Source organism: Ipomoea nil, unplaced genomic scaffold, assembly GCF_001879475.1.
Source record: "Ipomoea nil cultivar Tokyo-kokei standard unplaced genomic scaffold, Asagao_1.1 scaffold2761, whole genome shotgun sequence".
NCBI lineage: Eukaryota > Viridiplantae > Streptophyta > Magnoliopsida > Solanales > Convolvulaceae > Ipomoea > Ipomoea nil.
Window position 1 is genome coordinate 415,664 of NW_017619189.1, and position 13,951 is coordinate 429,614.

Below are 13,951 nucleotides of genomic sequence, written 5' to 3' on the forward strand. Positions count from 1 at the left end.
TCAGCTTCCGTCGAGGAACGTGCCACGGTGCGCTGTTTGCGCAAAACCCAAGAAACCACGTTAGTCCCAAGGAATACGGCATACCCACTGGTGGACTTCCGATCAATGGGGCAGTCGGCCCAATCTGAATCAGAGAACGCATGGATGTCAGCGGACGGTGATGAAGATAAACGTAACCCAAGATCCAATGTGCCCTTGACATATCTCAAAACCCGTTTGAGAAGACCCCAGTGATCCTGTAAGGTGGTTTACCGCGTAAGATAAGTCAGGCCTGGTGATAGTGAGGTACTGTAGGGCACCAGCCAGACGGCGGTATTGAGTTGGATTGTCGAAGAGCTCAGTGTCAGGAGTTACAGCTTGAGTCGTTGAGGCCGGTGTTGCGAGTGGTTTGCAATCAGTCATACCTGCTCGATTAAGCAGATCCTTCATGTAGTGCTGTTGTGATAGGAGTATACCACCATCTGTAGCCACGGTTTCAATGCCAAGAAAGAATGTGGGTTCGCCTAGATCGCGAATTTTGAAAGTAGACGAAAGACGGTGCAGTAAAGTGTCGATTAGCCCCGAGTCATTGCCCATCATGATGATGTCATCCACATATACAAGGAGGAAAGCTCTGGAACTGCCAGTTGAGTAGTGGAAAAGAGAAACATCGGTTTTGGACGGAATAAACCCAGCGGAGAGCAAGTAATCGTGCAAGCGTTTAAACCACGCCCTCGGAGCCTGTTTGAGACCATATAGAGATCTCTGTAGATAGCAAACATGATCAGGATGCCCTGGATCCTCATAGCCTGGCGGCTGCTGCATATAGACCGTCTCAGCTAGATGACCATTGAGAAAAGCATTGTGGACATCGAGTTGCCGCATAGTCCACTTCCGGGAAACTGCAAAAGAAAACAGAATACGGACTGTAGTCGGCTTGACTACTGGACTAAAGGTTTCAAAGAAGTCCTCTCCGGCGACTTGATTGAAACCTTTAGCAACTAGGCGCGCTTTGTAGCGCTCAACTGAGCCATCGGCTTTCCGCTTGGTGCGAAAAACCCACTTGCACCCGATAACATTCATGTTGGGTGTTGGTGGGACCAGTCGCCATGTGTCATTATGCAGCAAAGCGTTGAACTCTTGGTCCATGGCATCACGCCACTGTGGATGACCAACTGCTTGAGTGTAACAAGTGGGGTCTGCTGCAGCATGTGCTACGGCGAGAGCCTGGAGTTGCTCGCCGGTGCCACGAGTCATGTGACGCAACCGCATTACATGGCCTCGTTGAGTTGGTCTACTCTTTGGAGGCCGCTTTCGGGATACCCGAACCGGAGCCGATGGGCGTGTTTGGACATTGGGCCCAGCTGGTGGAGCACTAAGTTGAACCCCCTGTATGACAGGACAGGAAGCCCACGGTACATCTTGGGCTGCTGGTGATTCCTGCACAGTAGAAACAGCGGCAAAGGGGAAAACAGCCTCATCAAAGCGCACATGGCGACAGATGTAGGTCTTTCCCGTGTTTAGGTCCATGCATCGGTAACCTCTAAAGGATGACGGATAGCCTAAGAAAACACACGGGGCTGAGCGATACTCTATCTTGTGCCGATTATACGGCCGTAGATAGGGAAAGCATAAGCACCCAAAGACCCGTAGGAAAGTGTATGTGGGCGGAGTTTTATAGAGGCGGTAGTGTGGAGTATCAAACTGTAAGGCTGACGAGGGGAGACAGTTGATTAAGTATGTGGCTGTTTCGAAGGCAGAATCCCAATGCCGTAACGGGACTGAGCCCTCGGCTAGTAGAGCCAGGCCCGTCTCAACAATGTGACGGTGCCGGCGTTCTACCCGACCGTTTTGTTCATGCGTATAGGCACAAGATTGCCTGTGCACTATTCCCAATTTGTCAAAGATAGCATGCAAACAGCGATATTCGCCCCCTAAGTCAGACTGAATGGACTTCATAGAACGTGAAAACAAACGTTCTACTATCGTCCGAAAAAGTTCAAAAACCTTATATATATCTGTTTTGAGTTGCAGAGGATAATACCAACAATAACGGGTATGATCGTCTACAAAAAGAACGAAATAACAAAAACCCCCCGCAGAAACAACGGGTGCGGGGCCCCAAATATCTGTATATAGAAGATCTAACACATTGCTACTAGAACGAATAACTCTATCTAAAGGAAAACGCGAGGCTTTTCCAAGCTGACAGGACGAGCAAATGGACGAGTCACTCGATTTATTTGTAGAAACTGGGCAATTATGCAGAACACGCTGAAGAGCCTGATTATGAGGATGGCCAAGTCGGCGATGCCACACTTGAGAGGACGCCCGGGCTGTTATGAAACCGAAATGTGACCTCGGAATGGAAAGTGTGTACAACCCCCCGGAGCTAGGTCCTTTAAGCAGAATTGTTTTGGTGATGCAATCCTTGACAACAAAAAAAATTCGGATGGAATTCAAAGAAACAATTATTATCGTTAGTAAACTTGTTGACCGATAATAATGAAACTGACAAATCTGGAACATGCAAAATATTGGATACACGTAAAGATTTAGATACAGATGGAATGATAGCATGACCAACACGGGCAATACCTAGACCTGTGCCATTACCCACGCGTAGGACGTCCGAGCCGGTGTACTCCTCGAATTGACTCATCATCCCGGCATCCGGCGTCGCATGGGACGTGGCCCCGGTATCCGGATACCACGGAGCCACCTCTGTCGCGGAATCAGCAGTAACAGCCACATTGGCTTGTGGCGGCGGCGGTGGAGCATCGGAGTACCGGCGGAAGCAGTGCAAAGCTGAGTGACCATTCTTCTGGCAAATCTGGCAGCGCAGCCCTCCTCGGCCACGCCCTCCGCGGTTCTGTCCTCCACGATTTCCACCCCTGTTTTGCTCGCCGCGAGAGTTTCGGCCACCCCCATGTCCGGACTGTCCGCGACTCCTACCAGCGTACATAGCCGACGGTGATCCAGTCGGCAGTGTCGCCATCCCAGTAGGAAATTCATCCGAATGGATGAATTGTTGTGCTTGAAGATAATCAGCCAACTGAGGAATTGAAACCGCATTACCTGAAACGGCGAGGGTGGCGGCCATTGCTCGGAACTCCGGGCGCAATCCTCTGAAAACATACAGATTTTGCTCTTCTAGCGACATTGGCCGGCCGGCAAGAGCAAGATTCTCTACCAACAGCTGTGCTTGGCCGAGATATTCTGATGGTGATAGATCGCCTTGACGCAGAGATTGAAACTGCCCCAACAAATTGAGGCATCTTACGCGTGTGGACGACCCAAGAGCAGTTTCGACGGCGAGCCATACCCCTCGTGAAGTCGTCTGTCCAACAGCTAAATACATTACTTCCTCCGATAGGGAGGAGATTAATAAAGACAGAATAGCTTGGTCCTGTTGGACCCAGGCTCCGTATGCCGGATTGATTGCGGAGGATGCAGCTTCGTCGCTGCCGGGAGATGGTTGGATGATCGGTGCTGGGCAGGGGATGTCGCCATCCACATATCCAATCAGGCCTTGGCCGCGAAGAAAAGGCACGATCTGAGTCCTCCAAAAAAGGTAGTTGCGTGAGTTGAGTTTGAGACTAACAAAATGATGGGCGGAATTGAGGGAGGTTGGGGTTGCCGGCGTAGGAATGGTGGTGGCCGTAAGTGTTCTTTCGGAGCCTGAGGTCGACATAGTCGTCGAAAAAACGGAGAGAGAGAGAGAGTTTTTGGGAGACTGGCTAACTGATACCAGATGAGTTTAGTAAATCTGTTATTCAATTGATAAGCGATAAGGTTTACATAATATACTATCAGCTGATAGCTCCTATACAGAAGGCTACTGAAGAGGTCTACACAACTAACATTTGACCAATAATAATAATAATAATAATAATAATATATGTTAATAGTAACTTACATGTTGAGGTTGTTGCTGACATTAAAGAAGTTCTCGATGAGTACAACGTGTTAGCTCAATCTTTTCGGAATGCTAGCGTTGAGATTGAAGCTAACCCACGGGTCGAGGTTAAAATGCGACTCATTGGAAAGAGAACAAAAGATGCAAGAACATATAATCTTCCCACAGCTTCAGAGGTTGCAGCACTTATTGTCGGTGACTTAGATCCAAATATGGGTGAGCGTGATATATTGGTAGAATCTAAGACGGGTAGATTGAAAAGGATAAGCGAATTGAACCCTGCATACTTGCCGTTGCAGTATCCCCTGTTATTTCCTTATGGTGAAGACGGGTATAGGGAAGATATTCAATTTGCTGTACAACATGAACGCAAGCAAGGTGGTAGACATCGTTTATCTCCCAGGGAGTACTTTGCATTTCGTATGCATGAGAGAACAAATGAAGTCTCAACTTTATTGTACTCCCGACGATTGTACCAACAATACTTGGTCGATGCATACACAATGGTGGAATCTGGACGCCTAATTTATATAAGGACTAACCAAAAAGCCTTGAGGTGTGAAGCTTACAAAGGGTTATCAGATGCATTGACGAGAGGGGAAATTGAGCCTTCTACTCATGGAAAGCGTATTATTTTGCCTTCAAGTTTTACTGGTGGTGCTAGGTATATGATACAAAACTATCAAGATGCAATGGCAATATGTCGTTGGATAGGATACCCAAATATTTTTCTTACGTTCACATGCAACCCGAAATGGCCCGAATTGCAACTATACCTGGGCACACGAAATTTAAAAGCTGAAGATAGACCTGACATTGTTTGCAGGGTCTTTAAGTTGAAATTAGATGCTTTAATTAAAGAATTGCGTGAAGGATCTATATTCGGTGAAGTCCGTGCTGGTACAATTATATATACTATATGTGTTATTATCATTTTATTTAATTTTTCTATTTGATTTTTTTGGTGTTATGCACTCTTTGGTTAACAATTTGATTATTATGGCTCATTGCAGTTATATACACTATTGAATTTCAAAAGCGAGGACTTCCGCATGCACATATCTTGCTTTTTTTTAGCAATCTCAAATCAAAGTAACTCCATCCAATTTATGGACTCTGTTATTTCAGCAGAGATCCCGGACAGAACGGTTGACCAGGAGTACTTTAATGCAGTTGAAGAATTCATGTTGCATGGACCATGTGGACATGGTAGGAGGCAGTCACCGTGCATGGTGAACGGGAAGTGTTCAAAGCACTTTCCAAAAAAATTTAGTGAATTTTCAAGTTTCGATCAAGATGGTTATCCAATTTATAGGCGTCGTGATGATGGCATGACAATTAACAAGAATGAAATTCACTTGGATAATAGATATGTGGTACCGCATAATAGGTACTTGCTTCTTAAATACAGGGCACACCTAAATGTTGAGTGGTGTAATCAATCAAGATCTATCAAATATTTGTTCAAGTATGTGAATAAAGGAAATGACCGTGTAACAGCCGAATTTTATAAAAGTACGATTGACAATTGTGGTAATGAAGTCATAGATGAGATAAATATGTACTATGATTGTCGATACGTATCTTCATGTGAGGCTACATGGCGTCTCTTTAGCTTTGATGTGCAATGTAGAACACCTGCAGTTGAGAGATTAAGCTTTCATCTTCCAGATTGTGAAACAGTTGTTTTTTGCCGATGATGATGCGATTGAAGATGTGCTCCGTAGACATACTGTTGGTCAAAGTATGTTCAATGAATGGTTTGAAGCAAACAAAAAATATGCAGAAGCAAGGTTGTTAACATACATTGAGATGCCCAGTAAGTTTGTTTGGAAAAAGGACATACGGCAATGGCATCCAAGAAAAAAAGGCTTTTCAATTGGTCGTATCTTTTACGTTCCGCCGGGAACTGGCGAATTATATTATTTGAGGTGTCTTCTTAATATAGTTCTTGGACCTATGAGTTTTAAAGATATCCGTTCATTTAATGGGGTAGAGTATGTCACTTTTAGAGATGCATGTTATGCACGGGGGTTGTTAGATGATGATAAAGAATACATTGATGCCATAAAAGAGGCCAGACAGTGGTCATCCGCGCATCCCATGAGAAAACTTTTTGTGACATTGTTGATGTTCAATTCATTGAATAGACCAGAAAATGTATGGAATGAGGTGTGGGTTTACCTAGCTGAGGACGCACAAATCACTCTCCGTAGGGTACTTTCTCAACCAGGTACTGTTAACATATTAACAATTCCTTAGGTTATAGTTGTTTATATTAATTTTTCTAATAAAAGGTATACTTTTAATTAACGTAACCTTTTATTATCTTTTGGAATACAGATCTTATACTGACAGATGATGAGAAGAAAAATTTTGGTCTTCTTGAGATTGAAAAGTTGTTGCAAATACACAATAAGTCTTTAAAGGAATTTCCTCCAATGCCAATTCCAGCTTTAGATAATTCTCGGTTATCTGTTAACCGTTTGTTGTTTGAGGAATTATCTTATAATCGGGAAGAGCTTGCAAATGAGGCATATAACTTGACCATGAAATTTACTGATGAACAAAGGTCTGTTTATGAAACAATAATTGGTGATGTTGCCTCAAACGCTGGTGGTTTGTTTTTTGTCTATGGTTACGGTGGAACTGGTAAGACTTTTTTATGGAGAGCTTTATCTGCGACTTTGCGGTCAAATGGTGATGTAGTTTTAAATGTCGCATCAAGCGGTATAGCTTCTCTGCTTCTTCCAGGTGGACGAACTGCACACTCAAGGTTTGCAATACCAATAAATATTAACGAGGACTCCATGTGCAACATAACTCCAGGTAGCGACCTTGCGGAGTTAATTGTTAGGGCAAAACTCATAATATGGGATGAAGCACCCATGATGCACAAACATTGTTTTGAAGCATTGGATAGGACAATGAGGGACTTATTACGGTTTTCAAACCACACCAGTGCATCAAATACGTTTGGAGGTAAGACAGTTGTTCTAGGTGGAGATTTTAGGCAAATTTTACCAGTTGTCCCAAAAGGTACACGACAGGTCATTGTTGGTGCATCTATAAATTCCTCATACCTTTGGAACAGTTGTAGAGTTTTAAAGTTGACAAAAAATTTAAGATTGAGTAATATGGAACATGGTATTGAACAACAAGAAGTTGAGCAGTTTGCTAGATGGATTGCTTCAATTGGCGATGGAACTGTTGGGTGTGCTAATGAAGATTGTCCAGAAATTGATATTCCACAAAATTTGTTATTGCAATCAACGGGTGATCCGATTGCCACAATTGTAGACAACACATTTCCAATGTTTAAGGAGGGAGATCATGATACCAGCTTTCTTGAAAATCGGGCAATCTTGGCTCCTACACTTGATGTTGTTAATTCAATTAATGACTACATGAGTGACATGCATACGGCAGAAAGCAAGACATTCTTCAGTTGCGATTCTGTCTGCCGTACGGAAACGAGCAATGGGATTCTTGCAGATGTCCACACACCGGAATTCTTGAATGGACTGCGCGCATCTGGTATTCCTAATCACGCATTGACGTTAAAAATTGGATCACCGGTGATGTTGTTGAGAAATATAGATCACTCACTCGGTTTATGCAATGGTACTAGGTTAGTGGTGACCAAACTATCAGAACATGTTGTGGAAGGAAAAATAATGTCAGGTAACCATGCTGGCACTAGAGTGTTAATACCAAGGTTGAATATGACTCCTTCAGATCCAAGATTGCCATTCAAATTCATTAGAAGACAATTCCCTTTGACGCTTTCTTATGCAATGACCATTAATAAAAGTCAAGGACAAACACTATCTCATGTAGGATTGCTACTTAAAAAACCAGTGTTTGTTCATGGTCAATTGTATGTTGCTATATCAAGAGTTAGCAATCCACGAGGTCTAAATATTTTGATTTGTGACGAATTAGAAGAGACATGTACTACCACCACTAATGTTGTTTATAAAGAAGTTTTCAATAATGTATAAAATTCCGTTCGTTTGGTAGTTTATTATTTAAAATAAAATTTTATTTTACTACTTACACATTTGAAATGAAAATTTCAAAACAATATTTAATTATATGTAAAAGTTTCATTTTGATTTTTAAAGTATTATTCAATATTAATATAACTTAGAGTTTTCTATGTATTTTCCGTGCATCGCACGGGTACATACTAGTTATTATAATAAAGCTATATGGTTTGGGAAGTAATTAATGTTACAATTAATGTCACAACATCCTTTATTATTAAAAAAAAAACACAACATTTGAAAAATAAAATAGCTATATATTATATAATCATATAAAAAAAAATGTACTTTTGAAAAATAAAATAGCTATATATTATATAATCATATAAAAAATGCGTTCAATTAGAGTTTAAATTTACTCATACAAAATTTGAAATTTGCTTTCCAAATGTAATTATCTTAAAGCTACTAGCTCTATTACATTGTAGTATCACAAAGAGCTAATAACGCCTCCACTAAGGCTCGAACTTACAACTTTCCAAATGAAAGTCTAACTCGGGTACCATTAGACCGCAAATTATGCTGTGCAACTGAATGCACCTTGCAAGGTGCATACGGTTGCAAAACGGCGCCGTTTTGGTTAAAAAAAACGCGCGTCCCACTTAAAGAAGAAATCAGGTTCGATTCCCGGCAATAGCATTTTTATATATCCAGAAATTCATAACTATATAACCACAATTTCATAACTATATATCCACAATTTCATAACTATATATCCACAGTGAATGAATGAAGTAAAAATCCACAATGAATGAATGAATGAAGTAAAAATCCACAATGAATGAATGAAGTAAAAATCCACAATGAATGAACTAAATATCCACAATATATGATTGAACTAAATATCCACAATGAATGAACTAAATATCCATAAATTCATAACTATATAACCACAATTTCGTAACTATATATCCACAATTTCATAACTATATATCCACAGTGAATGAATGAAGTAAAAATCCATAATGAATGAATGAATGAAGTAAAAATCCACAATGAATGAATGAATGAAGTAAAAATCCACAATGAATGAACTAAATATCCACAATATATGATTGAACTAAATATCCACAATGAATGAACTAAATATCCATAAATTCATAACTATATAACCACAATTTCATAACTATATATCCACAATTTCATAACTATATATCCACAATAATGCTATTGCTGAGAGTCGAACCTGATTTTTTTTAAAAGTGGGACGAGCGTTTTTAATCAAAACGATGTCGTTTTGAACCGTATGCACCATGCGCATGGTACATTCGGTTGCACAGCATAACTATTGCCATTAGACCACATAGTCCTGGTCAAATGTAATTATCTTAGTTATTATTCATATTGTGAAAATTATAATATAGATAAAATACAATTAAGAATAAATCTATGTAATTATGTGAATTCTCTCTATAAGTTTATTTGAATATGCACATAATTAGAGATTATATTAACCATACAAAATTTTAATTTTAATTGTAATTTTGTATTCTATAAAAATAATAAATACTAGACCAATGGAAGCTCAAAAATATTATTATATTAAACAATTTAAAATATTTTAGTTTTTTTATTTTTTATTTATATTTATAATAACAGAATTTTTTCCCGTGCATCGTGCGGGTGAATTACTAGTTATATATTAAACCAAGTAAAAAGTTTGTGATTATTAGTTATTTTAAGAGTTAATTTCATTTTTGGTCTAAGCTTTATAGGCGACAATCAACTTTTAGTTTTTTTTTTTTTTTTTTAATCAGAACGTTCACAGTTGGTCCTAGTATTATTGTGGCATGACCATTTTTGGTCATCTATCAACAAAATAGTTTTAACGTCCTTAAATACAAAGGCATTTTGGTCTTCAATTACAGATTTTTTTTTTAAATAAACATAAAAATATAGCATGGTCAACTCACTTTGTATAAAAATGATCGAAATATCTTTCTATTTAATGACATTTTAACGATTTTATTGACGGAGGACCAAAAATAGTCATGTCACAATAATACTAGGAGAAAATGTTAATGTTCTGATAAAAAATTAAGTAAAAGTAGACTATCACCAATAAATCTAGCACCAAAAATGAAATTAAGTATTATTTTAATTAACGCAATTAGTGGTTAGTCACTTTAGTACGATGATGCATGGGTTTAATTGTTAGTTATTTTAAGAAAGTTAAATAGAAATATTCCTATAAATATAATGGCCCTGTTTGGTAAAAAAATTGGTCTATAGGTCAATTTTGGCTTATTTGACCACCATTAATTGTTTGATTTAGTTAAAATATCAATATAAATGTTTGGTTAATTAGCTTTTTGTAACTCCAAAAGGCTAAAACTCAAAATGATACTCCAAGCAACTTTTTCAATTAGCTTTTTGAGAAAAGAAATTATACCAAACAGCTATCAGCTAACAGCTAATTTACCAAACACTTTTCTACAATCAGCTAATGTTATCAACTATTTATACCCTCTAATTAACGCAATCAGCTAACAACTAACAGCTATCAACTAACAGTCATTTTACCAGACAGGGCCAATGTCAATTTGTATGGTAGTTTATCAATTACAGTTCATTCAATCAATGAGTGTCTCAATAATTAATTGTTCATACATTTTTGTATTCCTCTCTCATTCCTTGACGTATATAGATATTATATAATATATATACATACATACATACAATATATATATATATATATATATATATATATATATAGAGAGAGAGAGAGAGAGAAAGAGATCAGAGGGGGGATGCACTCAGGTGCGAATAAGTGCTCAGGAGGAAATATGCGAATGAATCCGCGTGCGACACGTGTCCAGATCTAATAAATTAAGAAAACATGCGGTCGCATTTTCGTGTGTATATATATATATATATATATATATATATATATATATATATATATATATATATATATATATATATAAGTTATGCAACTTACCATAAAATTTGGATGTTAATAAGTTTTTTAATACTAGTAGACTTTCAAAGACTCTATAAAAGTCCGAATCCAGTACCGGTATACTTTAAATGAGTTTTTAAAAATCTTAATTAAGGGGGTGTATTCAATCTGGACTGTCATAGACTTTTAAAGACTTTTATGAACTTTAAAAGTTTGAAGGTATTCAATTCAAATTTTTAGGGAGTCTTTTAAATGTTAAGTGGTATTCAATCAAGCTTTTTAAAAAAAATTAAAAAATTGAGTGGTATTTGATTTAATTGAATACCGGTTGACTTTTAAAGAGTCTTTAAAAATCAAAATCGAATACCACCAAACTTTTAAAGTCGTTAAAAATGTTTAAAAGTATATAAAAATCTTGATTGAATATACCCTTAATTTATGACTATTAACGCTAATTTCCAAGGCAAAAACTTGTGTGAGACCGTCTCACCGTGCGACGAGTCGGGTCAATATGAAAATGTAATACTTATACACACAAATGTCATAAATTTTTTTTTTTGAAAACCAAAAACTTCATATATTAACTTAAATCAGAAGGGATAAACAGAGGTAGAGACTCCCTCCAGACAGAACGTGTCTGAACCGCACCTACATGCTTAGCTAATGCATGAGCGACCAAGTTGGTGCCTCTGCGTACAAACTTGATAGAGCAAGCAGAAAAAGAATTAACTAAACGTAAACAGGAATCTAAAACAATGCCAAGATACGAACGATAGGAACTGGCATACCGAAAGCTAGCAACGAGAACTGCACAGTCCGATAAAACAAGAACGTTTTGATAATTGTGATCCTGCAGCCACGATAGAGCCTCACCTATCGCCATAGCCTCGGCTAAGAGGGGTCATACGGACAAGAGAGGGGTCCATTAGCTTCTGCAACAAAGACGCTGTCCAAGTTGCGTATATAGAAGTTAAAGGTCGGGGCGTGCTGTGAGCCATAGAAGCCAGCGTCTGTACTGCATACAACTGTGTCTTGGGGCAGCTGCATCGCCGGGTGTTCGGTCACAGATTGCGGCAAGGTGGCAGTCGGCGGTGACACGGCAGTACGTGAGTGGGCGGTGGTTGATGACCAGGCAGCCCAGATGTGATGAAACGAGACACAAAGATGCAACGGGGATGGTAATGCAAGGTCCCAAATAGCCATGTTTCGAGCCCTCCATATCTCGTAAAGTATTCCACAAATCTGATCTTTTATAAAACCAGCAGATGTTGCTGAGTTCCCCAACCAAAGCTCCACCCACTGCATAAAATCATGATCACCAAAGTTAGGGATTTGGAGTTGTGAAATATTCCACACACGTCTAGCATAAACACAATTGCATAAAATGTGCATAACATCCTCTTCAAGCACACCACAAGCAGGGCAAACATTTGGGATCTCCACTCTCCTTTTAACCAGGTTAGTAATTGTTGGTAAAACATTTGTGATAGCTCTCCATAGAAAAATTCTCCATTTGGGGGTACCTGTAATTTCCAAATGTTATTCCATACTGCATCACATGGGGCATAAATCTCCCCAAGCCGCCTATAACCGTTTTTAACCGTATAAACTCCCTTTTTTTTTTTTTTTTTTTTTTTTTAAATAAAGTCATACTTTATTAAAAGGAAAAGAGAGGCCGAAGCCATTACAAAGTTCGAAAGGACTTAGACCCCACATGGCCTAAATCCTACAAGCTAATCTAAACTAAAAAAGAGTAAATAAAGATTACAGACGAGGGCCCCCGGGGCTATAGCATGCGCGGCCCCAAGTCCCATGCTAGCATAACACTAACACTAGACCAAATACTAGGCTAAGTAATAATAAATAATAAATAATAAAAGAATGCTACCAAGTAGTATGTAGTAAGTAGACTGCACGCCTTGCGTATTACGCGCCATAGCACTTCCCCGCCAGCTACACCATAGCGTCCCAGCATTATAATGCAATCTGACCGGGCTGCAACCACAATCGCAACATCTCCTGGAGTGCTATTGACTGCCCTGTTACAAAGCAGAACAGAGCAGCCAATAGCATCAACCCCGATCAGAACCAGCAACGAACCAGAACCAACCCTAACGGGATTAGCTACTATGGGCCAGCAGCAAGCCTGGAACCGCCAACGGATTTGGAAAACCCCTACCCGGCCACCGTTCAGACCAGGCCAGGGTGCAATTTCTTACCGCTTGCACTAACGTTGAGGCCTGGTCTATCTCAAAAGATGCCTGCAAAGGCGAAACCAAAGAAGCCTATAGACCAGTCAAGTGCCTCGGAGGCTATAAACTCCCCTTCCATATTCACTACATGAGGAATTGTCAAAATTTATTAATCAAATAAACTCATATAAATGATACAAAATTTTAATTTATATAAATTTTTTTGAGTTAATACAAATTTAGTTATCGACTATAGTGGTTTTTCTCAATTTAGTCATAAACGTCATTTTCTGCTTAATCAGTCATTGACTTTGATGATTTTACCTAATTGAGTCATCAGCTGTTAGAATAAAGTACTAAATTGAGAAAAATCACCATATATAGTTGATGACTAAACTAGGTATTAACTACTATAGTCAAGGACTAATTTCTGCAAAATAATACAGTCAAAAACTAAATTGTGCATTAATCGAGGGGAAATTATCAAGTTATAGTTACTGGGAACTCAATTAGGTAAAATCATCGAAGTCGAGTACCCAATTAAGCACAAAAAGACATTTAAGACTAAATCGAGAAAAATCACTATAATCGATGACTAAATTGAATATTAAGTCAATTTTTTTGGTATATGTAGTATTGTTTATACTTCAATTGGTTGCAATGTTTGAATCTACTAAAAGTGCTACAAGTAAATCAAACAAATTACTTCAAGTAATATAAAATTTAATTCATATAATACCATTTTACGTAGTCTAGAATTAAAAGTCATTTTACTTTATAATTAAAAGTCATTATTAATGCTAGCTGCTTTTTTTTTTTTTTTGAACCAATGCTAGCTGCTAATTACTTTGTTACTTCTTTTTTCAACTTATAGTTTACTATTTTTATATAGGATATTGTGATAGGGGGA

At 38.6% G+C, this 13,951-nt stretch overlaps 2 protein-coding genes across 2 annotated transcripts; both read right to left on the reverse strand.

The window, feature by feature from the left end:
• Window positions 1-2,156: 2,156 nt before the first annotated feature.
• On the reverse strand, window positions 2,157-3,673 carry LOC109157013. The gene is made up of 2 exons (XM_019304899.1): window positions 2,543-3,673; window positions 2,157-2,315 (listed from the first exon to the last, which is right to left on the reverse strand). The coding sequence occupies exons 1-2, from the start codon at window positions 3,671-3,673 to the stop codon at window positions 2,157-2,159; spliced, it is 1,290 nt and encodes a 429-aa protein (XP_019160444.1).
• An 8,067-nt stretch (window positions 3,674-11,740) lies between these two features.
• LOC109157014 lies at window positions 11,741-13,180 on the reverse strand. The gene is made up of 2 exons (XM_019304900.1): window positions 13,111-13,180; window positions 11,741-12,372 (listed from the first exon to the last, which is right to left on the reverse strand). The coding sequence occupies exons 1-2, from the start codon at window positions 13,178-13,180 to the stop codon at window positions 11,741-11,743; spliced, it is 702 nt and encodes a 233-aa protein (XP_019160445.1).
• Window positions 13,181-13,951: the final 771 nt, after the last annotated feature.